Raw genomic sequence first — 25,158 nt, 5'->3', positions numbered from 1 at the left:
CTAAGAAAAAAGTCCTGTTGCAATCCAGGAAGTGGGTTCATCCTGAAACTCTAGTGTGCTTCCAATATAATGGGTACTTGAATCTGTACTTTTAGAAGGGATGTAGAAAACACCTAAAAAGCACCCGATCCCATCTGATCTTGGAAACTAATCAGGGTCAGCTCTGGTTACTACTTGGATGCATACCAGGTGTTGTAAGCCTAATTTCAGAAAAAGAAACCAACAAAGCAACCTCTGAATGTTCTTTAATTAATAAAACCATATGAAATTCATTGGATTATCATGAGTCGATAAAGGACCCTATGAATTACATACAGGGAAAAATACTAGACAGTATCCAGTAGTATATAGTTTGAGTATACCTTATCCAAAATGACCAGAATGTTTTGGTTTTTTGGAATCTTCCTCTATATACATAATGAAGTATCTTGGATAAAGGATCCAAGTGTAAACATAAAATTCATTTTTGTTTCAAATGCACCTTTACACACATGCAGTATTTTAATAATTTGGTGCATGAAACCAAGTTTGTATACACTGAACTATCAGCAAGCAAAGATGCCATTATCTTAGCACTCATGTGGACAATTTTGAAATTGGGGATATAATGCTGTTGCAGAATATCCCTGTATGCAGAAAGCTAAGTTACAACAGTGCATGCTGGACTGCCATTTGGCACCTTCTGTTTATGGTACCAAACAGCCCAAGGGCTTTGCTCACAGCTAGAGAGTCTACTTTGGATATTACACCAAACCAACTATGGACAAAACACTTTTTAGCTGTGGACAAACCATGGAGCATTGTTCAGCTACTTTTCCTCCAGAAGGAATCAAGTGACTGAGCTACATGTTATTAGCATGTTTCTTCGTTCACAAAAAGCACACATGCACACAATGAAAAATGAAGAAAATGCCTCTCTGGAACATGAGCAGGGAATGAGAAACACAAAACTTTAGTAAGAGGTCTAGAGCTATATGAAAAGAAAGTTTACTTTCTTGTTTAAGAAAACTAAGCTAATATACATAGTAAAGTTGAGTTGAACGAAACTTCAGTGAATAGCCTATCTTGGTGTAAAACTTAGGTTGAGAAGAGTGGAGAATCTCCCTAGATTTCTTAAAAGAGTTGGCCAAAGAAAGACAAAAGTTAAACTGGATGTTTTAAGAGTGAGCCAAACTGTACCTGTCCGGTTCCAACCTCTCCACAGTAGACAACATTGGAGCCCATGCATGTGAGTAGCTCCTTTGCAGCATCAAATTCTTGTTCTACTCCTCCAACCATGAATGTAAGGTTTCCTGCACGAGCAGCTCCAACACCTGAAGTGAAAAGAAAAGAAAAGAAAAAAGAATGGCATTACTGGTTGTTTCCCACACCTGTTCAGTTTAGTAAACCGGTAACTGTTTATAGACAAAACCACATAAATGTCCATCAAAAGGCCACTGTGCTAATCATTGGTAGGGTAATAAAAACAGTTCAGTAGGACAGGCTTAAGTTTTACAGCCTAATCCTATGTGTGTTTTCTCACAAGTGAATCTTTTTGAGTCCAGTGAGACTTAGAAGTATGTGTACATTGGATTGCAGCCTTATGTTGGCTGGCAGTTTTAACTAAACTAAGCATTGCAGATAGCAATTGACAGGATTAGAACACGTCTTTAAGAACCAGTTGCAGCAAATAACATAACAATATGTATTCAACTGCATTTCATGTATTCCACGCTGCAAACCATTAGATAAAAAACTTTTCAGATGGAAAGTGGAGGCAATTTTTAAAAGCTCACTTATAGTCATTTTAGAGTGCTGGGGAGGACCCAGAAAATATCTGGTTGCATATTAATAAATGAGGCTGTGGAAATAGTGTTGTATGTATATTCAACTATTCTCAATTGGTTTCAAAATAAAAAGTTCAAGTAGGATTTCATTATCCATGTTCTTACTATCTCTCTCTCTCTCTCCACGAACTGTAATAACTTGATGCAGGAAAATATGGAGTCAAAAGTTTAGATCTCCTTCTAAATCCTGTGTATTACATGGAATCCAACATAACTAAAGGATGGTTATTCTTAAGTGTATACAAGACTTTGTTGATCCAGTATTTGTTGTATCTCAAGTAATCCAGAATTTGGTAAATTTGGTAAAATTATCTTTTGGACTACAAATCCCAGCAGGGTCACTACCGGAAGCGACATTCTGGCCATTTGGACATCCAATTCAAAACAGTAGCCCTTCTAAATTTTCCAAATTAGATGCTCATGACACCTAAAGTTTCAGTTAGGAGTTACATACCAACTAAGACAAAAGTGACGGCACAGTTACTTGCCCTCAAAATAGTATAAACAATTGCTATCAAACTGGAAACAGCAATGGTAAAGACCACATTAATATATCTAGTAAAAGAATCATAAAACTATTAGTTATGTTGGAGCAATGGTGAGCAAAGTGAAAAATCTTAAAGTACTGAATGATAAAATTGAAAGTAAAATCTTTGTCTTAAAACTCTAGTATTTTGAACATAAAGATCTTCAGATGCTTTGTTCGATGATCAGGGATTCTGGGAGATTGGATCCAAAACTCCTGGAGTTTGGGAAAAACTGTCCGGAAGATATATGTATGAACATGTCTCAAATAAGCTTTGAAAATGTCTATCAACATTTTTAATGACACTGAAGTACCATTCCCATTTGGCACCATGGTTGAAGGAATACTCAAGGATTTTAATGGGATCAGCCAGCAGTTTAAATTTAGCCCACAAACTCAGTGACAATGGGTGCATGTGGAACACAATCAGCATCATCTGTTTTGATCATATAGTCTTCCTAGGCCATTTCTTCTTAAACTGTGGGTCCTGACCCCAAATGGGACCTTCTTAGCTCAATGTTGGAGTCATGAAAATTTGGCAAAAATAAAAGGTTTCTGAATGCCACCCATTTACACATATATGTTAGCAATAATGTGCAGTGTTTACAGTGGACTTGGAAGAAAATGCTTCAGCTCTGATCTGCAAAAAGGAAAATTTGTTTAGCAGGCCTTGCAAATGCTGATTTATCATCAGTAAATGTTTGATTTTTATACCTATTTGCTTATTTGCTTTGAACTGGATTATATGGCAATGTAGACTCATATAATCCACTTCAATCACATAATCTGGATTTTATATGGCTGTCTAGAAGGGGTCTTAAAGCAGGACTTCTTAAACCCAGATCGTCTGCTTCTTAAACTTTTTTCTTGCAATATCTTTCAGCCCGATGTTATGTGACTTCAAGTATATAGGTAGTGACCATCAGCATTCTGTTCCTACCAAAGTCTCCAAACCAGATTTAAAGGCAGATCCATGGAAAATGCACTTCAGTAGTCTAATCTGGTTGTGACGAGGCCTCGATGACTGTAGCAAGATTTATATTTGGCAGGTTGGGTCAAAAACATTCCATATTAAGAAGTAAGATTGCACTTGTACAACTTACTACATGTTTTCCTATAAAGCATGAATTATTTGAACAACTCACGTGGGAAACCAAATTGTGCCATTAAGAATCTGTGTATAGGTGTATATATGTATACATAAATGTGTGTGTGTGTTTACACACATGTGCGCACACAATCCTATATTTAAGGGATTTAGATTATAGTGTTGTATAGATTAAAAATTTAGTTTACAACTTCATAAATTATCGTATGTAATCATTCATTTCATTTCACTTTAGATTGGATGAAATGTGTATGGAGATGTACTTCAGGTTGAAAATGAGCAATTTGAATAGGACAGCTCCTTCAACAAACATTTAAGCCTACTTCATTGAAGCCAGTAAATCACTTAATTTACTAAAATGCACTTAAATGTTTTAACTAGTCTGCCATCAGATGAGATAACGAAGAGGACCGAGGGGAGCAGGCTGCTATGTGAACTGTCTTTAAAATGCAATTGTTTTAATCATTTTCTACAGATGCAGCCTCACAAGGGTCTGCTGTCACAGGGACCATTTACGACTTGTTATGGTGTCTCTATTGTTTACCAGTGACATTCGTGCTAAAAAGGCGACAGCTGGGACAGAAAGCTGCTACTCAACAGAACAATATAATCCCGTGAAAAGTAATCAACAAATTTAAGGGCGTTAATTAACTTTACACTTTATCATGTTCAATTAGTTGCCCTTTCTAGAAAAAGATTGCCGTGAACAATCAGTTTAGAGCGTGCCATGTTTGATTTGTAAGTGATCACTGTTTTGGTTTCAGAGTCGATGTCAGCTGTTCTCTTGGGTTTTGGTGACACAGATGAATGGCTGTACACATGTTTCGGGGTGATCCGGTTTAACATAAACCAGCACAACACAGCCTCTGTTTTCATATACTGCTGGTTCCACCCAGGAAAGAAAAGGTAGAAGCATATGCATGTGTGCATGCACAATGCACACACATAAAGACTTATGGTACATCTCCCTAAATAACAAGCAACATGGTTGTGCAGACAACAACATAAACTTCGTATTCTTCTGAAAAACAAGGAGACATTTAAATGAGCAATTTTTCATCATTATTTCTCAAGAAAAGACTTGTCTTTTGGGGGCATGTTTGGGATCATTTTCTCCCAGCAAGATTTCTGGCTCTGCTGCATTATGCACGATGTTTAAGCACACCCTTTACATTTTGTCTAATGCACACTACCTTTAATAATGGCAGCTAAAACAAATGTTGCATAGCTACTCTTAACACGACAGGCACAATCTATGAAACTACAACAGGACGTTTACAATCTGATATATACTTTTAATTTGTAGGATTCTGAACATGAAGCTGGATTCATATATGAATACAGTATTTCTCTGTCCATTCCTTTTACTGGAGGTTTTCTGCTTCCTAATGGGTCATGGCAAAGCATAAGGAAGTGACAATTTAAAATGCCTCATAATGAACAAAACAGCCGTTTTCCTGCAGTTGACAAGCAAAGCTCTTGATCAGATCATTTCTCACTTTGCTGATATACTCAAAATGTAAAAGAGAAGAAGATTTGACATTAATACTGCAGCTTATTACGGTAATTACACTCAGAAACAGCTAGAAAAATAATCAGTTTTACTATTCCAGAAAACTATATGTAAAGAAACATCAGCCAACTGAATATATCAATTCCATTTATAACAATATGCAATGCATACAAACAGCATGTTGCTATAATTGTTCCCAAAATAAGCAGGCTCTCAATCAGAAAATTTAATTTCAAACAGTAACATAAATATTAAGAAAGGAATCATATAATAACTCTACAGTAGCCGCTTTGTTTGGTAATGACCAAACAAAGCAGCAGAAAGCATTATTTTTCTGCAGAGAATCTGTAGGGGGAAAAAGAAGTGGTCGATAGATCTTTAAATTGGTAGCAATAGCTGTTCTTCTACCCCAAGTTGGCAGCTGCTACATTTGCAGGCCTGGTTCATTATTTACCCATAATGACCATCAAGCTGCAGTCAAAGTCGGATCACAACAACTGTCAGTAGCTCTTTTAATTAGCCTTGTTTGAATTCAGATAAATATCACAATGGCCCGACTTCTGCTGAAAGAGCATGAGAGCACTGTAAAGGATGAGCTGTTCTGACTTTGGAACTATCCATATGCAGAGGAGATCTAAAGAACTGTGCAGTGCAAGCACATTTAAAAATATACATGTATAATAATATTACAAAAGATAGGTAAAGACCTGCAAGGGCTCTCCAAGTGTGCTTCAGAAAAGACTCATGCATCAACCTTCATTACTCTTGATATTTCATTACATTATTCTAAAACACAACACATTAACCCTTATTTCTACTACTGCATTTCTAATTACACACACACACACTTTCCAAGTTCCTTGAGAAAAGCATACTTTAAAATGTTAATCCAGAATTAAAACAGATTAGCCACTCATCTAATTTAACTCCTTTATTTTGTTAAACCTTTAGGCTCATAATCTTCGACTGCATTACCAGGTCCTTCTCTTTGTACTCATGTCACCAGAATAATGATCTCCCTATCCAGTGGGAACAGGAATCAAACTAAGATTGTGCCACCACGGAGACCTACAGAAAAACAAACATTTGCATAATAATATCATGGGCAAAAGAGAAATATCACGTGAGAGTGTGTCTGCATGGAAGAACTCATGCGATCAACTCAACTGACAAATATTTCCATTTAGGGCAAGAGCATTATACAGCCGGTACATTTCTCTGCAGTAAATAAGCAGTAATAAAATGGTTTTGATAAACGGACAATATTATTATTGCCAACAGCTCTGGCTGTTGTTCCCTGTTGTAAGTTATAGGTCAACACCACATCCATCCTCCCGAATGCCAAAGTATGGATTGGGAGGCACTCATTTTTTTAAACAATAGTTGACTTTTAAGCCATCAAACTACAGTTACCCTTAGAAGCTATACAAAGGGGGAACTAGGCTAGGAAAAAAGGCCTACACACAAGAAAATACAAAATGAAGAAACAAAATGGAACGTATATATTGAAAACTCAAGAAGAAATTAATAAATTATATAAGAACATTTCATGGTTTCAGTATAGGCAATTGAAAGAATACTATAAGAAAGACAAGGAAATAGACTCTCCAACAAAGAATCCACATTGGATAAAATAATTCTGACAGAAAAGAAAACTATTACCAAAATATACAAGACCCTTTTGAAGTGGACAACAGAAACCAAACAGTTGAAAGATTGTATGATAAAATGGGCAGTTGAAAGATTGTATGATAAAATTGGGCATCCAATTAAGCTGGAAGAGTGGGAAAGAATTTGGAACAACTAAAGTATACCTTGCATATGGCCTGAAAGAAAACTGGTACAAAATTGGCAAAATGCTACAAAAACATGCAAGATAAATGCCAGAAATGCGAAGCACATGAGGGCACTTTCTATCACATGTGATGGTCCTGCAAAATAGCGAACAATTATTGGAAGGAATATACATGAATGAATCCAGAAGATACTGAAAATAATAATTCAATTGAAACCTGAATACTTTCTGTTAGGAATGACAGACCTGAAGCTAGAAAAAAGGACATTTTGTTTAATTACTTTGTGACAGCAGCCAGAATAACTTATGCAAAAATTTGGAAAGTTAAAGAAATCCCATCAATAGATGGATGGCTATTGAAAATAGACAACTTGACCATATTCATCATAAATACCAACATGGCCGAAAAAACCCAACAGATTGGACATTATTTAAAGACTATTTGAAAGAAGAAGAAAAATGAAAATGAAAAAAATGAAACAGGAAAACTCTCCACACTTAAAAGAAAGGGTTAAATTGGAGTTGTAGAAATAAATAAAAGCTGAATTAAGAACTTTTAAACCAAGATTTAAAAGATTGGAGGTCAACAAAATTCCTTTTCTTCTTTTCCTTATTGTTCCTCCCCCTTCTTTCCATCTCATTTTCTTTCTCCCCCAATATACACTCCTTCCCTCCTGCGTAACCTTGCTACCCCAACTCCTTTTTAAACCTTTGTATAAAAATATTGGTATCAATAAAAATAATTTATATAAGAAAAGCATCAGTTGAATATAGGTCAAAATGTACCCAGAATCAAGCACATTTTATTTATAGTAAAATAAGCGTAGGAGGTGTGTGACTGTGGACTTTTACTCCTATTTTCCCTCATATTGATAAATATTGATGGAGTTTCCTGTGCAACCATATCAGGAGGTCTAAATGTCTCTCTGTCCCCTTCTCTACTATAAATATTTTGAGGTTCAATGTCTTAATTTCAATATGATATATCATATTGGGTGGGTGACAACAATGAGTGTGAATGTACAAATATGTAAAACATGTATAGAAATGGAGGAAGAGAAAGTACTAGACAATATATGCAAAGTTCATTGTGCGGATGAATAAAGTTAAGAAATTGGAGTTAAGAAACATTTTTTTTGCAATTACGGCATATGATTACTAATTTATGTATACATATTTAATTACAGTGATAGTTTTCAGTATAGGTTTCTTTTTTTAGTTTTGGGAGGACAAAAATATTTAATCATGATATACTGTAAAAAACAAAAACAAAAAACAATAGGGAATTTTTCCTGTAGTCATCGCAGATTGTTTCATTGTTGCTTAGAAAAACAAGGAGGAAAAGAAAACTTCCCATTTAAGGGAGTTAGTAAGGGAGGAGGGGGTTCATAAGGGAGGAAAGTGACCTGACCCACAGAGCACAATAATGAAAGGATTTATGTTTCAAAGAAGGTGGTGAGTGGCCATAAGGATTAAAGTGCTTGAACTTGGCCATGGACATTAGCAGAGGAAATACAAACAAACAATAAAACTGCAAAGAAAGTTAGATATATGCTGATGTTTGACAACAGAAAAGACACTGAGTAAATGTAATGAAAATGTGGCCAATAGTTGGTTTTTAAAAAAGAGAATGCATCAGAAGATTTGAAAATATGTTGTCCTATGACTGCAAATTCCACAAATACCAGAAGATTTACCGAACACACACTGTCAAGATACCACAGCATTTAAGAAACAATCCCTAGAAGATTAAGGACAGCAGAAAGCAATTTATAAAGTATTACGCTCTACAGTGGTCACTTAATGGCAAAGAGAAATTATATCACTTGAAATGTTACTGGGTAGGGCAAGAAAGGCCAATCCTACTGTGGCAGGAAAGCGTATAAATTACACTGACATTGTAAAGAAAAAATCTGCTTGCCTAGCATGACATGCTCTCTTACCATTTAGAGTCACTTCATCCCCAATGTCAAAAGACCATCCAAAAACAAGCACCCACATTTACTGCTTCAGAGGTCAAATGACACGATAACCCAAATCAGAACTTGGAAACGATGCACTATTTCAGAGACTTATGGGGGGAAATGTTGTTAACGCTATTTCCCAGAAATAAAAAGAAAAAAATTGACAGTGCTAACAAATGCTGTTGCCAGTAAAAACAAATATTTTCATAAACACATGTAGCGATCCAGAAACTCCAAAGCAACAAATCTGTGTATCCTCCCTTTCTGATGCATGCTCACTAACATACAAGGTATCTTAGGTGATCGGGCAAAAGAGTTGCTGAAAGTAAAATTCAACATGTTCCAGATCACACATAAGCATGTCACTTTGCTTTAGTTGCAATCACAAGCCAAAATATAAAGAAGCACAAAGCTAGCTGCCAAGTGGTGCTGTCAACTATCAATCTTACTCTAGTAGCTACCTATTTCTGGGTTCCTAGCACATAGTGATACATTTACAGTTCCATCATGTTCTCTGCACACTTCAACATACTCATAAGACAGGCAAGAGCTCTCACTACGGAATCCACCTAGCTTCCTGCAACATGCTACTCTTGATGTAATAACACACTTCAAGCAAATATTGTAATTATATGTAATAATAATACATTTCCAAGTACCAGTTATTCATTACTTTATTAGTGCTAGAAAAACGTTCTTGGCGGTTTTTTGTGGTTGTTTCAAATATTACGTGATTTTTTAAACTTAAGAAAAAAGTTTATTTAAAATGCATATGTGTGCTAACAGTGACTAAAGATTGCATGGTGGAGTCCACTGATAATAATTTAAATAACTTAGTATCTGAATTCACTTCTCTTCCATTGTCCTTTGATATGATTTCATGGATGCAAAAACACAGCCACTGATAGTTCTACTCTAAGAAAAGTAGTTCTTACAAGTTCCTGCCAATTAATTTATGGGGGAAATTAGGATTAGATCTATATAGTTGGTTATTAAGATAAAAGGCTTATAAAGAGGTCAACATGCACTAATTATGAGCTGCTCTGATTCTAGCATTATACTATTCTATTGTAGTGTGTTGTTATATACAGGTTGAACATCCCTTATCTGGAATTTCAAAATCTGAAATAGTCCAAAATTGTCTATCTATATTGGTGGATGAGATAGTTACACCTCTGCTTTTTTATGGTTCAACGTGCACAAACTTTGTTTCATGCACAGTTTTTTTAAAATATTGTATACAATTACCTTTAGGCTATGTGTACAAGGTGTATATGAAACATAAATGCGTTTGAGTTCCATCTCCAAGAAATCTTATTATGTACACATATGCAAATGCAGGTATTTTGAAACTTTTTTTAAAAATCCAAAACATTTCTGGTCCTAAGCATTTCAGATAAGGCATATACACATGAAATATTTTTGTATCATTATATTAAAAAGTACAGTGTATAATGTGGAACTCACTTCCCAAGGACATTAGGCACGCCCCAACTCTGGCAGTCTTTACGAGGAGCCTGAAAACATGGTTGTTTCAGTGGGCCTTCCCAGAATAAGGAAACTCCCAGCAATATGTCCCTAAACACACTTTATTAATGACTTAATATTGTCTGCACATTTCTTCCCTCTCCAAAACTTCTATCCCAGTTACATGTCACCTTGTCATGCCCAGAATTATTTTTATTTTTTTTTAATTATTACATTTGGCCCAGCCATAGGTTTTAAACCCGTCGTGTTATTGTTAATGTTTATTGCTTATTTTTGCTTATGAGTTTATTTGTTTTGTATTATTGTTGTTATTGTTTATTGTTGTATTGTGGGCTCGGCCTCATGTAAGCCGCACTGAGTCCCTTGGGGAGATGGTAGCAGGGTACAAATAAAGTATTATTATTATTATTATTATTATTATTATTATTAAACAGCACAGTGTTTCGGATCAAAAAGATGTTGTTGCTACATAAAAAGCATTTTGTGGTGTTATTTTTACAGATCCACAAAAAACAACAAAATAGCATTCCTCGTACAATGGTAAAGGGCAATTCAGTATGTCACTTGAGTTGGCAGTTATGAATCAATATCCTCAATTTGATAAGCTTTTCTGACAGGTACTGTGTTGTCTCCATAACAGCCAATACCTCTTTTATATAACCAAGACATCATCACACTCCAGACATAGTTGTGAGAACTTCTGTCAATAATTTTGCAAAATTCTGAAGTCTCATAATGATACTTCACCACTAAAAAGTCTCCATTTACAGATCTCATAAGATTGTTCCTGATCAGCTTAGAAGGATGAGTGGAAGACTTAACTGGATATAACCACTAGTTGCTTCATCATCTACTCATATAATTGGCTTAATTATGAAATGGATCTAAGTGTTTATTTTGGCCAGAGGTGGATCAAGTGTTATTGAACTAAAACTCCTTAGCCAGTATAGTTAATAGGGATGAGTTATGACCAACATCTGGAATGCCACATTTTTCTCATTCCTGATTTAGTGTAATAGTCAACAAATCCCAAATTTAAGAACGGTCAACAAAATCTGCAAACAGAGTTAGAACAATGTATTGTCAAAGGCTTTCATGGCCGGAATCACAGGGTTGCTGTAAAATTTTTAGGCTTTATGGCTATGTTCCAGAAGCATTCTCTCCTGGCGTTTTGCCTGCATCTATGGCAGGCATCCCCAGAGGTTGTGAGGTCTGAACAGTACAGTTAGAACAGCACAGGCTTACTTTTTAAAAATGCTACCTTATTTTCCACCCCCTTAAAATGTTATTTTATGCAGAAACTTTTCACATTTGTGGACTTTGTTTCCAAAAAAATACAAAAAAAATAATCAAAAAATTAGTTATTAGTGGCAGGACATTGTTGGCTAGGAGTAGAATATTATGTAAAGATTCAAACTATTAAAATATATCAAATCACTTTGGTAGAGGGCTTGGAAATTTTAATTTTATAGCAAAACTAGCCATCCCCTGCCACGCGTTGCTGTGGCCCGGTCTGTGTATATGTGTTTTGTGTGTGTATATATTTGTGTATATATTTGTTTGCGTATATTTATATATGGTTTTGTGCATGTGTTGTAATGGTTTTTCAGTGTTTTTATGAGTGATGGTCACTCGTTGGCCTGATAGGTGTATTGCGTCTGAATTTGGTGTCAATTCATCCAGTGGTTTTTGAGTTCTGTTAATCCCACAAACGAACATTACATTTTGATTTATATAGATAATGCTTATCAGCATGTTTTTTCATTCCCATTCCCATGGATTTGGTACCTTTTAGAAATAAGCTCTACATTTATAAAGCCACAGCATTTCAAACCAGACATCTTTTGTTTCCCTGTGAATCTACCATTCTGAGTTTGCATTTCAGTGCTTAATATAGTCTATAGAAATCAAATTGTGCCTTTGTATGCATTTCATTTATTTATTTGACTTAGATCCTGCAGTGAGCCCCAAATGGGATCCAAAGCAGTACTGGTGGGGTTCTCTTTTGCTGCAAGCAGAAACAAGAGGGTAACAAAGTTAATTATTTCCCATAATCAGTAATTATGATTAGATAAGAGAGTCTTTGGTAATGACCTGCCCCCATGATGGAAGATCTGCATTTCAAGAAATATAATAATACATGAGCATAACGGTGTATGCAAAGTACATAGAACTACTGCCTCAGTTAACTTGTCAGTGAATGATTAAATAGGAATTCATAATTAGAAAAGTCCACAGTGTAATTTATTAGCTTTCCTGACAGTTCTGGTTCATTAAAGGTTGATTACCAAAGACTGACCTCTAGTGGCATAGGCGTCTCCCCTGCTAGCTTGTTTTTCCTTCCAGAGAGACAGAAAGATAAAGGAAAGAAATTATAGAGCTGTGATTTAACCTCAGAGATAGTTAACATGAAAAGTTAAACCTGTATCTTCTCAGTTCACAAAGATGACATTCGTTTCTCATTTCCAACCCAATGTAGAAACGTTAAATGTGGCTCAAGAAAACTGTTGATAAGGCGCATTTCCAAAACCAAGTTAGCTTATTCTATCTAAGAATAGCAATACATTGCCTTCCACAAAGGTGAGGACATTTGTGTGTGTGTGTGTGTGTGTTGTACGCGTGCATGCTTTTAAATCCATGGTCTGCTTTATGGTGACCCCATGACTTTCATAGAGTTTTCTTAGGCAAGAAATACTCAGAAAGTGGTTACATTCTTCCTTTCAAATGTAGCACACAGCACCTGGTTTTTCTTGGCAGTCTCCCATCCAGGTACTAACCAGGAATGATCCTACATAGCTTCAGAACGCATTTGTTGCCATAAGGTATTTGATCTACAAGGTTTAGATTGCATTCCTATAAGCATTCTCTTGGAAATAAACACCACTAAACCCAATGGAACATATATTTGAGTAAACATAAATATGAGTAAACATAAATGGAGCCCCCAGTGGTGCATTGGGTTAAACTTGCTGACCGAAAGGTCACTGGTTCAAATCCAGGGATGGGGTGAGCTCCCACTGTTAGTCCCAGATGCTGCCAACCTAGCAGTTCGAAAAGATGCAAATGTGAGTTCAATAGGTACTGCTCCTGTGGGAAGGTAATGGCACAGTCATGCTGGCCACATGACCTTGGAGGTGTCTACAGACAACGCCGGCTCTTTAGCATAGAAGTGGAGATGATCACCAACCCATAGAGTTGGACACAACTGGAGTTAAAGTCAGGGGAAAACCTTTACCTTTAAACATAAATAGGACTGCACTGTTGAGAAGCAATGGGGAGCTCGGAGAAATCCTTGTATATGTAAGTTACCAAACAACCCAGAAAAAACTACAACTTATTAAAAAAAATATAGCCAACTCGTACTTTCAAACTACAATGTCCATTGTTTTAAAATCAAGGTATGTAAAATTTGAGCTATGAATACAAACACAAATCCGGTTTTGAATTTTGCAGTATGTAAGTAAATATTCTAATAATAGCAGCTTCTTGAACTAATGACACAGCTCTAATGCCTTTGTAGAGCATATAAACAATATTCTACCCATAGTGGCAAACTTTTAGTAGTGGAGCTAAAAATGGGGACACAAGGAGAACCATCTCTGCCCATTTTGCATGCTAACAGAGTGACATGTAAAACTTCCAGTTGTTTGTGATGATGATTTAATATAGTGGCTGAATAATGAGAGCCGTGTTTCTGGCACCAAGTGAATCACCACTTAATGCTATTATCATTAGTTCACGACCCACCCTCACGAAATGTCAATCTGATTAATCTCATCTCAACACGGCTGACCTCAGAAAAAGAAGCTGACCCTGCTGTCCGAATATTGTTATTAATGGTTCTATTTGCTTTTTTTTCTTGCTGGTAGCTCTAATACATTCATAAAACAATAACGCATAAAAGCTGGAAGAGGAAAATAATTATTTTTTTTAAAAAACCTCTGCAGCTTTTGCATTAAAATTACAGAAGCTATAAAGCAGCATGCTTGAGGTATCATGATTTATATAAGATTCCGTGCAATTATTTTAGAATTCATGTGTTTGGAAAAGACTGGAATTAAGTGCAAGTTTGAGAAAGAAGCATTGGAGAAAGGTGGAGGGAGAATTAAGACCATAGCTTCAGGCTCCTTTTCTAACAACTGCTGTTTTCAGAAAATGCTAAGATCTTATGGTGCATTCAAGAAAATTAAAGGTGTTGTACTTTAAAATCACATCAAGATCCTCCCAGTTCCCTTCCATCAGTGTTGTTCCACAAAGAACTTATGAAACAAATGGATGGCAGCTCAATTGCTGTGCGGAATTCAGATTTCGTGGAAGGAGCTCCAGTTATTGTGTGGGTTTTCCCAACTTTCAAAATGTAGCATTTCCTCACTAGGATAATCTAATACTTTCTTCAGCGTCCATATTTCGGAATAGGCTTGTGCATTTTGGCTGAACCGCGATCTGTTTCCATGTGCCTCCCAAAAACGGTGGGTAGCCCGATAGCCACTTTTGTACCACAGATGGAAAATACAACAAGATCTGGCCCATTGGCGGCAATGGGGGGGGGGGGCTCCCTGGGCTCCCCTTCCTGTCATTTTAGGCAATTGCATTGTTTGTCCTTAAATCCTTTATTAAGACATGGATTAAAAAGCATCAGAGTTTAGATTTCACTATTTCTGCATTGGTCTGTAGAGGACACCCGGGTTTAAAGAAAGGCCCTAAGATACCACTCTTTCTGTGATCCTTTCACTTTGGTCTGTAGAGGAGACCTAGGTTTAATACTTCATTAAAGCTGTTTCTACATTAGGGGAGACAAGCGCTATGGCGCTGCAGGCATGCACGCTCTCTCCTTTCCCTGTACGCAGCTTTCCAAGGCATTTTAAGGAGACTTCCCACTTCCCAGGGAAGGAAGAGTGACAACCTGGAGCTATCCTTGTTGGGAATCTGGAGCTGTTAGGCTCAAAAATAACCCTCTCTGGGGATGATTCCACCAAAAATATAGCAGAGTGCTTAGATGCACAGTTCATAAGCAGCAGAAACTTACATGTAGTGGGCAAGGATTGGCGTCCATTAAACAGGATGGAACAGGATTGCAGATCCACAACTTCATAGGTTCAAAAATAATATGTTTATTAAAGATAAAAGAAATCCGTTCTAGATAGGAAAGGTTCTTGGAGCTAGCTAGCTTCACTGAGCTATCTTCTAAGGAAAAGGAAAAGGGAAGAATAATAAAAGTAACTATATCTACTACATCTTGCCTAGACAAAGGCAAGATACTTCCTCACTCTAGAAAAGACAAAAGGAGAAGAGAGCCAGAAAATGGAGACAGGCCACATGGCCAGCCCAAGGCAATAAAAATACATTTTAAAAGGAAGTTACGTTTCCCTGAAGAGATCACATTGCTAAGTATTCAAAGGGGAAGGAGATAGTGGCATGCAAATGAGTAAGGCAACCCCCTTCTTAACCCCTTCTTAAAATAAACTAGCTAGAGGAAATTGAGGAGGAATCCCTCAGTCTATCTAGGCTAACTACTCATTGAGAGCTGGAGACTTGTGCAGTCAGGGATGAAACCCAACAATCCTACCCTGGGCTTCCTTTAAAAAGCCCTCTCTTTTCTCTTGATTTGCACTGCAGGCCCTGCCTGGAGTGGTGCCTTTTTACCCTTTCACACCTTTCTGCTTCCTTAAAGCTGTTTCTATTTTCCACTCTAGAGGAGAGGTAACTAGGTGGTAGTAATTTTCTAAGAATGAAGCTTTTCTTTTTGTTTGCTGGGATTACTATTAATAATTATTATTATCTTTTAGAAGCATTTTCTGAAGAAGAGGAGGGGAGGAGATAAAGAAGCTAAAAGAGTGACTCTCCAAGCCCCAAACATGCATGTTCTCAACTCCCAGTCAGTCCCACTAAATATAAAGAATCAAGAAAACAAAGAAAAATCAAAAAGATTCAAGAGAGAGGCCAAGCCAGAAGCCAAGCCAAAAAATATACTGAAGCAAGGACGCAACGATGATGCTGAATAGGGGAGGGGGAGCCGTGATTGCCTCCCACGTGGTCCCATTACGGACAGGAAAACGTGATGGCTAGCCCAAGCCAAAAAAGTCAGATTGACCGAAGGGAACTGACCACTCCGAATCCATGCACATGCCTATTTAGTAATACATCTCATAAACATATAGACTGTATCTACAGCAATGTTACAGAGACTGCCTTAAATGTTTAGTAACAATGCCAATATAATCTTTCTTTTAGTCTTCAATCCCAGCAGCACGAGTCTATTTTAAAGGAAGATATACATTCTTTGGCTATTTTAAAAATGTAGATGCACATTTGCTATTCAATTGAACTTACTCTGTTATTTTTTTTTACCTCTTTGCCACAGTTTTATTAGTTTCCTAGCGATAGTACGTTCTTCTTCCAACTACTGGGGAGTTGAATGAAGGACAGTGGAAAATATATCTGCTCTACATCCCTGTGAAACCAAAGAAAGCGATTGCCAGTCTGTTTAGACCACAGTCGCCAAGTCAGAGAACATGACTTCAAGGACTCAATTTCCATGAGATTTTGCAGCTTCCGTAGGATAATTTAGGCTCCAGATATACCCAGGGTAGATATTTTCAACATGTTTTGGTTGCATTCTTGTTCTAGGTATGTTCTTGTTATGTGTATATGCATTTTAGTAGTGTTACAGTTTATCTGTGTGTTTTAACCAAGTTGTACCCAGCCTTGAGCCATGAGGAGACAGATGTTGTTGTTGTTGTTGTTGTTGTTGTTCCCAGGCCATTTTTAAGAACGGAAAATAAGCAATCATTTCCTGTTCACTTCCGATTTTTAAAAAGATATATCCTGTGCTTAAACTGCTTCAGAGAAGTTGCAAAATCTAGTGGAAATGAGAGTCCTTGTGACCTAGTGGACATTTTGATGCCTTCTGGGACATAACTACATTTTTTAATTTTTTTTACAAAAAATGCAACATTTGTTGTGAACCCCGAGGGCATCCAAACATGATTGAAATGCCCTCCACACTTAAAGTTAAGTTGAAGGCATTCTGGATCAAGCTACAATTTCCAACCTTTGGTTTAGATGGTATTAAAACAGATAGACTACAGATTTGATGCAGAGTTTGAAAAAGAACGGTATAAACTGTAACTCCCACAACCCTCCAGCTATCATGGATTCTAGTACGAAGTTTCTGGAAGACACTTTTCTAAAAATAACTTTGTCTAACTCTAGCTTGACCCAGTATAGGTCATTTTCTATGAACCCAGGGTACTATTTAATATTTAAATTAATAAGGATGGAGGTTGTCTGTTGCTGTTGGCTAAAATAGTCTTCAGAAGTCAGTTTATGCCCCTATATAGATATATGCTTCCATGAAGGCACGGCAGACTTATGGTTTGAAATTCAGACCTTCTGTTCAACCATGTATAATTATTCCCTCAAAAGATATAAGAACCAAGATTACATTTCAGGGGAGCTATGAAAATTATTCTGTATGACTCTAAAAGAAAAGCATTAGTAGTCTAAATTGCTCATTTGGGAAGTGAATAAGCAGGTACAATAAAACAAAGACTAGAGGGAAAATGTATAAAATAATCACTTTACATTAATTTTAGTATGAAATAATAGCATTTTAATAACATTATCCAGTTATCAACTATAGACTGGTAGTCTCTAGCTATGCTTTTAATAAAACAAACAAAGAAAATACAAGTACCTGTGAATGCAGTTTATATTTATCCATAGTTGTCTGAGATGTACTGCAATCAATGATATTAAATACACTAAATATCAAATTCTATTCAATCTTCTAAGGTAGAGTTTTTCAAACTGTGTGCCATGACACGTTAGTGTGTCAGCTGCAGTGTGTAGGTGTGTTGCACAAGTGTAGCGAGAAATCTCTGAGTCTGTAAACTAAGAAATAAATCAATTATTTTAAAATATATAAATGAAAGGTTTTCATGAGATATGTTGTGTTCCCATACAGTTTATTACAATTTATGTGTGTGTCCATATCTCTTATGAGAGTTAGTTTAACTTCCAGTTTGCTAGTAAAACTGAATTATTATTTTGCAAAATGATACATGTCTAAAAAGGTATGTCAGCAACACGAAATTTTTAGAAAACCACTTTCTAAGGGAACAAGCACTGACAAAACATACCGCTCAGAAGAACAGATTAGCAAATTAACACTTGTTTCTATTTCACAAAGCTCTTGCTTTTCAGTCACAAGGAGTAGTAGCAGTCAAGAGAAAATGTGGTAAGTTGCCTATGCCCACAGACTGTAGTGAAAGAATATGTTTAACTAATTGTAGTGAAAACAGTTTTTTATCCACAACTTGAATGGAACTGTCAAGTAGTGAAGATATGAGTGAATGAAGTGGAAGACTACAGTTATATCTCAGCAAACTCTTTAGGACACATATGAAAAATGTGATTTTTTTTACCCTGCGCCTTCAAGTTGTTTCCAACATATAGCAATCCTGAAGTGAACCTATCCCAGGATTTTCTTGGAAAAACTGAAGGAGGAGAAGGAGGAGGAGGAGGAAGGGAGGAGGAGGAAGGGAGGGAGGAGGGGAGGGAAGGAGGGAGGGAGGAGAAGAGAGTAGTCATCCCACCACAATCTGAAACTCTTCAGAGTATGCTTGAGTTGGATATACTTTAATTTTATACAACAAGTCAGTTATGTCAGAAGGATGAACTCACTCACTCTCACGTCTTATACAGAAGGGCCCCTGCAAATTTAACCTTCTCTATAAATTACTATTTCTTTTACTGCACCACCACAGATGATGAAGAATAATGCAGGAAATATTCTTTCCCGACTAGTACAATTTCCAAAAAGCAGCAAATAAATTGGAATACCATTCTGTAATCTACCTAGTGAGGCCACATGCCATAGGCATGAACTTCAAGACTTTTGTAATTGTTTTATATGCTTCCTATAAAAATTCCTAAGATCTTTTCTGAATGTTGGGGAGAAAACACTAATTTCAATTTTATGGGCGTTTAAAAACCTTTTGAGTCACAGGGAAGAAAAGCTTTACAGTTGCTGTTAGTAAAAAAGCTTCAATCAAATCTTTTAAAATGATACTATTGAAAAGTAGACTTGCAGGAAAAAAGGAACATGACTGGAATGAAGAAACAGAGTCTGATCTGCATGTGGAATTTAGTACTCTGAATTCTATGCAAGCACCTTCTTTGCTATGGTGATACCGAACTTGTACTTTCAAAACACAAACCAACATGGAAAAGCAACACAAACTACCCTAGAATTAACATAAATTGCTTTATAAATGAATAAATTAGTATACTACTCAAGCTGAGGCTACAGCACTATATGCTGGAACAGTGCATGTATATCAACGAGCTGTAATAAAACACAAGGCATTTCCTTGGATTCCTTATGTCGTACATCTTAAGGTTTTCTAAAGGCAATTTTGCAGTAGAAAAGAAACTCAAAACTACTGATGCATGTATAATTCCTGGAGAAAGAGGACTGTAGGTAAAAATTTACGTAAGTTTATGTAGTTTGTGCAACATTTTAAAAGTTAATCATAAAGATAAATGGGTTGAAAGTACTTAACTTCCATTTGGAAGTTGATGAATGGAATGGAATAATAATTTATGCAAGCAGCAATTCTATTACCTGTAATTTTATAGAAAAGTGGCATGAATTTTTACTTTGATGGAACCTATTATACTACTTCCACATTACCATCTAATAAGCAGTTCTGGAAGAAAATGCAATGCATGAGAAACGGTGAAGATATAATTTAGCCTGTCTCACAGTATAAATACACTGACAGAGTATATTAACTAAAAGTGAAAAAATTATGGGTATCAGGAATATTGAACACTTCTTCTGAGAATACGTTTTAGGACTACCTAATACAGGTATTTCAGATGCTAACACAAGCTTGTAATACATTGCTTCTCCTAGGAATAGATACTAGAGCAACAAGCGTTATGTTACAACTACTGGTTGTTGAAATTGTTAATGAAATGAGCTTTTTAAAATTTCAAAACAAATACAGTATTATATCAAAAAGCATTTTGAAATATTAAAATATTAAAGCTGTCATAAAATGTAGTGTTCTATAGTTTAATGGCTATACACAAGATAGTAAACAATAATGATAGAGTTTTTTCCTAGTTGATACTCATTTTAGAAAAAGGTGAAATTTATATGGCTATGAACATATACTAAATATTGATCTTACTTTTTATCATGAGCATGAACAAACAGGTATGATTATGTCTGATAGCATGCCAATACTACTATATGATTCTGTATGTACAAAATGATGTACAGCCTGAATGATGTAGTGGTTTGAGAATCAGACCATGACTCTATAGATTAGGGTCTGAATCCCCATTCAGCCATGGAAATCCACTGGATGACCTTGAGCAAGTCACACCCAGTTTGAGAGAAAGGCAATGGCAAACCCCCTCTGAACAAATCCTGCCAGGATAGGACTATTGCAATGCCTTATATGCCGGCCTTCTGAAGTCAACAACTCAGAAGATTCGGATGGTCCAAAATGCGGCGGCCAGGCTGCTAGCGGGATCATCTATAAGATCCCATATTACACCGATTCTACAACTGCATTGGCTACCAATAGAACATCGGATCTCTTAGAAGATACTGATCCTGACATTTAGAGCTCAAAATGGCCAAGGGCCTTTATATCTTAAGGACTGCCTCATTCCTTTTTCCCATCAGTGGCTACTTCGATCCACCCAAGAAAATCTCCTATACATACCAGGCCCTAGGGAGGTACACCTGGAAGCTAAACGGTGTAGAGCTTTTTTGATCTATGCTCCAGTTCTGTCAAACTCATTGCCTCCATATATTAGAGCAATGTCAGAGTTGCGACCTTTTGTAAAGGCGCTCAAGACTTGGCTGTTTGGTTGTGCATTTAAGTAAAGTGATCAGATCTAATTTTACAAATAGTCACTGTTGAATGTTTTTATATTGTGTACATGCTATTTTAAATTGTAAGTCACTCGGAGCACCTTGGTGGAGAGCGACTAATTAAGGTAAAGTGAAGTGAAGTGAAGGTTCGCTTTAGAGTTGGCATAAGTTGGAAATGACTTCAACAATGCACCATGCATGGACCCTCCTGGTGTTTTGACTTACAACTTCCATAAGCCCCACCTAACATAGACTATGGGCACTGTAATACAAAACATCTGGAAGGCTAAAAGTTCTGTTTTGGGCATTTCTGCCCAAATGTTTAGAGTATAGATCAAGTTTGTCTAACTTCTCCAATCCTGGAGAAGCAGGAACGTTGCCTATAATCTTAACTCTGAACATATATTTAGGAAACCCCTACTTTACACACAGTTTGGTAATGAAAAACATTTGAAGGCTTTATTTGCTTACATCTAGGATTGATATGAATAGATTTCAAATGCAGGTTTTAAAACTAATAGTATTTGGTTAAAGTGAGGACTCTTTATAAACTGTGTCAAACAGAAGACAGAGGTTTGACGTAGTATGAACTATGCAATGCAGTCGGTAACTGGAAAACACAAATTCCCATATGTTTTAGATATATATTATTGAGACTAGCTAGCTATGCCCTGAAGTAATTATTTGGTTGACACTATGCAGCATTTAATTCCATGGTCAAACCACTCTTGTACAAAGCAAAAAAAGATCAATGGTCATCTTTAGTAAGGACTGATTCAATCCAAATGAGTCATCCAAAAATAGCCATGTGAATCCCTCAGATATGCCTATCCTGTTTTTGTAACAGATTCGAGACTTTGATTTCTATCCCCAGATTGAAATATATGGGCACATATTATTCCAAAGGTATGCATATTTCTGAATTAAGGATGGTTATAGTCATTAACATGTATATATCTGCATTTTTAAACATATACATTTTTAGATGGATACTACTTTAAAACACCACCATGATTTTTGTACCAGGCCAAACTGAATTAAGTCTTTGGGAGAATGGTGCCACCCCTGTATCTCTAGGGAATATGGTCTCAGATTTTGTGTGGATACATGAAATCATCTATAGTAACGATTCTATTGAAATGAAGACATCCTTGATGATCCACAAAATACCTGGAAAGAACATATTTTGTTGGATATGGATAAAAGAAACCCGTGAATACTGATCCCATCCATACAGAGGTCACGCTACATATAGAATTCTATTTCTATCGATTTTACTCTTTTGAAAGGCTTGGGAGGTACAAAATGGATATTTCCATAGGGCTATGTAAAAAAATATTTTCCATCCATACTTTAGAACTGCTTCTCAAAAATAATTGGGCAGTTATGAATAATTAAGTGGTTGACAGAAATAGCACAGATACCTGGACTACTATTGGGAAATGCAACAAAATATTATGAGGTAGCATGCTGTAGTTCAACATTTCAGGCATTAGAGTTCATCCTCATTTCTCCCCCATTTAATTCCCAACCAATCATCAGTCAACAATTTTGTTGCTTCTGGGTATTCTGAGGACTAAGAATTATCCTGTTTTGGGTTCTTCCACCTGATGTGGGCAATTCCATTACGTTGTTTTATTATTCTGCATTCCCATGCCTGTCTTGAAGGTCTCCCCTATGTCCCTTATGTTTATATAGTCTATATAGCATAGGTTTAGAACCAGGACTCAGAAAATCAAGATAGCTATTGTTGCTAAGCATTCTCTCCAGATATATACATAAATATATATGAATTCTGAAACAAAAGCATATACTAAAAAAATCTTGTTTCCTTTGTAGTAACGGTTCATGACTGATTTGTCATTGTTCCATTGCTCAAGAATTAAACATACAAAAAAATGATTATTTTAGAGAACTTGTGATAGGTAATACAGCTATTATCAAATGAATTTTACAACTGAATTAATTACCTATTAAGTAACTGTGGATGTGCAAGTTTTTCTAGGAGATCCAACTCTCTGGATGGACAAATACATACTAATTTGCTTATTAAAATGTACTCAGTGACAAATACCTTCATTTTAGCATGGCTAATTAGTCGGGAAATGAATGCTTCTGGATCAGGCCAAGGTCCCATCAAGTCCTATCTGATTTCCACAATAGCCAAGCAGAAGCACACAAACAGGTAATAGCTTCTTTCAGAGATGTTCCCCAGGAATTATTTTGAGAAGCACATGGCTATTTTTGAATTGTGACCATTGATGGAAAATAATGACGGTACAAAAAAGAAACCTTATGGGGGGGGGGGGGGGGAGATAAAGGAACTGGCTATGTATTGTTGAAGGCTTTCATGGCTGGAATCATTGGGTTGTTGTGTGTTTTCCAGGCTATATGACCATGTTCCAGAAGCATTCTCTCCTGACATTTAGCTTCTGAGGCATCCTCAGAGGTTGCGAGGTTTCCAACAAACCTCACAACCTCTGAGGATGCCTGCCATAGATGCAGGTGAAACATCAGGAGAGAATGCTTCTGGAACATGGCCATACAGCCTGGAAAATACACAACAACTCAGGAACTGGCTATATTTAAACATCAGACAAGAGTGCTGAGCTTTTGTGGGAAAATGATAACACTGTTCAAATACTTTAGGTTATAGCAATAGCATATATCATATGCAATCCAAGTGAACCTCCTCCTCCTCCAGCAACTCCTTCTTACTGTTTAACAGTCTTCTTTTAGAACATTTCACAGCTCTGCCCCTACACTAAATTGTTGTCTATTTTTCCATTGCCGTTCTCCGTTATAACAAGTGGAAGCCTTAAAATGACAGCTGTTCCACACAAACCTAAACTTCCTACACAAGTATTATTTTTGTACATGAAATCAAGTTTATACGGAGCTTAGACGTTTGTTTATGTTGTTACCAAGGGTTCCTTTAAACCCAGTGTATAAACATCAGGCATGGAGAAAATATCCTTTTTAGTACAATCCTAAGATCCATGTGCCTGAGCTAGAAACAAAATATGTATTTGGAATAAACACAAACATGGAGAAAAGAGCAATTAAAAAATCCCACAGGCATGCAATATCTTGATTAGGGCATGAGGAAATTATGTTTGCACGTTGAGTTCGCCACAACTCTTATTCAGACTAAGTGAGCAGTAGGAATATACACAGGTCTCTAGATGTTGGACTACCACTAACCCTTGGTTATATTGGCTAGGGCGACTGGGTCTTAAACTCCAACAAAATCTGAAAGACTGCATGGGACAGGTGTTTGAAAAATGGGAGGGGAGAAGAAATACAGAAGTCAAAGAAGTCATCCGTTGGGAGTATTCTGACTGTGTATTCTTGCATGGCAGGGAGTTGAACTGGATGGTTCTTGTGGTCTCTTCCAGTCCTATGATTCAGCTACATGTTTTAGCCATGAATGCTGCACTCAAATAATATCTCAAGCTGGAGAACACAGGCCTGTAGAGTTGCTGTGCCTAAAGATATCAAATTACATCTAGCAGCAACATCTGGGATGGAGAGAGTTGTGCCTCTTACCTTAAGTGAAACACACAGAAACCTAGTTATGGAAAGAAATGTGGCTATTCCTAAAATGTACATGTGTCACTTTTTTAAAAAGACAAAATATGTAAACAGTACTTGCCCCCCCCCCCCCCCCCCGCGCTTGTAAAGTAAAAGTTTCCCTTTCACATTAAGTCTAATTTTGTCCAGGTCTGGGGGACACATCTCCATTTCTAAGACATAGAGCTGGCATTGTCTGTAGACACCTCCTAGGTCATGTGGCCGGCATGACTGCATGGAGTGCCGTTACCTTCCCACAGAAATGGTATTGCTCTATTCACATTTGCATATTTTTGAACTGCTAGGTTGGCAGAAGCTCGGGCTAACAATGGGAGGTCACCCTATCTGTGGATTCGAACTGCCAACCCTTCCGATCAGCAAGTTCTGCGGCTTAGCGGTTTAACCCACTGCACCACCACGGCCCCTACTGTAGGCAACCTTAATTGATTCAAATATCTTTTCTAAATG

At 36.7% G+C, this 25,158-nt stretch overlaps 1 protein-coding gene across 1 annotated transcript in view; it reads right to left on the bottom strand.

Moving 5' to 3' along the window:
- Positions 1-25,158, bottom strand: part of HIBADH (3-hydroxyisobutyrate dehydrogenase) — a 96,277-nt gene that overhangs the window by 18,679 nt on the left and 52,440 nt on the right. Inside the window, exon 5 of the mRNA XM_060782022.2 lies at positions 1,180-1,313. Within this exon, the coding sequence (XP_060638005.2) occupies positions 1,180-1,313 (134 nt within the window). The remainder of the gene's footprint in view (positions 1-1,179; positions 1,314-25,158) is intronic.

Source organism: Anolis sagrei, chromosome 6 (genome assembly GCF_037176765.1).
Source record: "Anolis sagrei isolate rAnoSag1 chromosome 6, rAnoSag1.mat, whole genome shotgun sequence".
NCBI lineage: Eukaryota > Metazoa > Chordata > Lepidosauria > Squamata > Dactyloidae > Anolis > Anolis sagrei.
The sequence above is the reverse complement of the archived record's forward strand: the minus strand, read 5'-3'. Positions and strand labels throughout refer to the sequence as shown.